Source organism: Morone saxatilis, unplaced genomic scaffold (assembly GCF_004916995.1).
Source record: "Morone saxatilis isolate NCDOM2014 unplaced genomic scaffold, NCSU_SB_2.0 Contig21, whole genome shotgun sequence".
NCBI classification, from domain to species: Eukaryota; Metazoa; Chordata; class Actinopteri; family Moronidae; genus Morone; species Morone saxatilis.
This window is the reverse complement of record NW_023339774.1, coordinates 20,242,104-20,243,407: the sequence shown is the minus strand read 5'-3', so window position 1 is coordinate 20,243,407 and position 1,304 is coordinate 20,242,104. Positions and strand designations below refer to the sequence as shown.

The 1,304-nt window shown below is 40.8% G+C and overlaps 2 protein-coding genes across 4 annotated transcripts in view; one reads left to right on the top strand and one right to left on the bottom strand.

Annotated features, from left to right (window-relative positions):
- The window catches only part of trim23 (tripartite motif containing 23), a gene marked incomplete in the record, with an annotated part of 13,256 nt that overhangs the window by 4,193 nt on the left and 7,759 nt on the right, over positions 1 to 1,304 (bottom strand).
- The window catches only part of mzt2b (mitotic spindle organizing protein 2B), a 4,502-nt gene continuing 3,327 nt past the window's right edge, over positions 130 to 1,304 (top strand). For all 3 annotated transcript variants that reach the window (XM_035667588.1, XM_035667587.1, XM_035667586.1), the window contains exons 1-2: positions 130 to 265; positions 511 to 699. In XM_035667588.1, coding sequence (XP_035523481.1) covers positions 524 to 699 — 176 coding nt within the window. In that variant the 5' untranslated portion in view covers positions 130 to 265; positions 511 to 523. The remainder of the gene's footprint in view (positions 266 to 510; positions 700 to 1,304) is intronic.

Sequence of the window (1,304 nt, the reverse complement as noted above, 5' to 3'; positions counted from 1 at the left end):
TTTTAATTTTAGTTTAATGTATGTTTAATGTATGTTTTGTATTTTGTATGCTACTGGATACTTGAATTTCCCTCGGGATAAATAAAGTATCTATCTATCTAGTTTTATTATGTCGAAAATAAACGGTGGTGACTACAATTCCCATAGGACATTGCGGTTTTTGTCTTCCTGTCGATGACGTATTTTTTGGCGCACCACGCCTGGCTCCAGCAGTGGTGTGTTGTGGTCAACGAACCTCTAAACGCTCACAGATAAAGAGATAAAGGTAATATATATATATGTGTCATTTTATTTTAATTAAATATCCGTTTGATACGTATAGTTCCGGCTCCGTTGGTCACGTGTTCGCTCATATTTCGGAGAGGAAGTGGAAACAAGTCGCTCCATGTTTTGTTACTCCGGGCGTTAACGACCCGCTGGGAGCTTTACAGCCCGAGTTCATGCTCATTTGTCCTCCTTCGTGCTCATTTGTCCTCCTTCGTGCTCATTTGTCCTCCTTCGTGCACTCAGGTGTCCCTCACGGATGTCTCAACAAGCACCGCAGCCGGTTCCCTCCGCCCCGGACTCCCCCGCGCTGCTGGTCACCAGCAACGTGCAGAAATATGCCATCAAGAAAAAGAAAGTCCTGAGTGCGGAGGAAACGGAGCTGTTTGAACTGACCCAGGCTGCAGGGGTCACTGTGGACCAGGAGGTCTTCAAGTGAGTCTGATGCCACCTCGAGTACCGTTTTGGGGTGTTTTTATTTGTGGTTTTTTAGTCTTCTGAGGCAGTAAACTGAATATATTTGGGTTGTGGACCAAACAAAGCGTTTGAGGATGTTATCCTGGGCTTTGGGGAACAGTTTAATGACATTGTGTGGACCAAACAACTAATATATTTATCAGGGCTGGCCACATTTAATATGCAAATTGCAAGAGCTGTAATGTTTTAAATAAAAGGTAAAATGAAAACAGAACAGCATTATAATAAAGTGATGTAGTGCTCATGACTTTAATAGTTAATAGTTCATTGTGTGATCTTTCCCACATAATCGTGAAACGCAATATCTGTCACAATAATCACAATATGATGTGTTTACAGTATCGTGCAGCCGTAATATAAATCGAGAAAGTTACTGACAGATGAATAGATAATAATAACCGTTAGCCCCAGGTAGTAAAAGGCTTTGCTTGAGTTTTTCTCAGAGCAAAACGTTGTGATCTTTGTTATTTAAAACATATAATAGGCTTATAAAATGAATAAGTTAATGTTTAAACCAGTGGTTTCCAGACTCTTTGGTTTCCACCAATGAGACATTTCTCCTC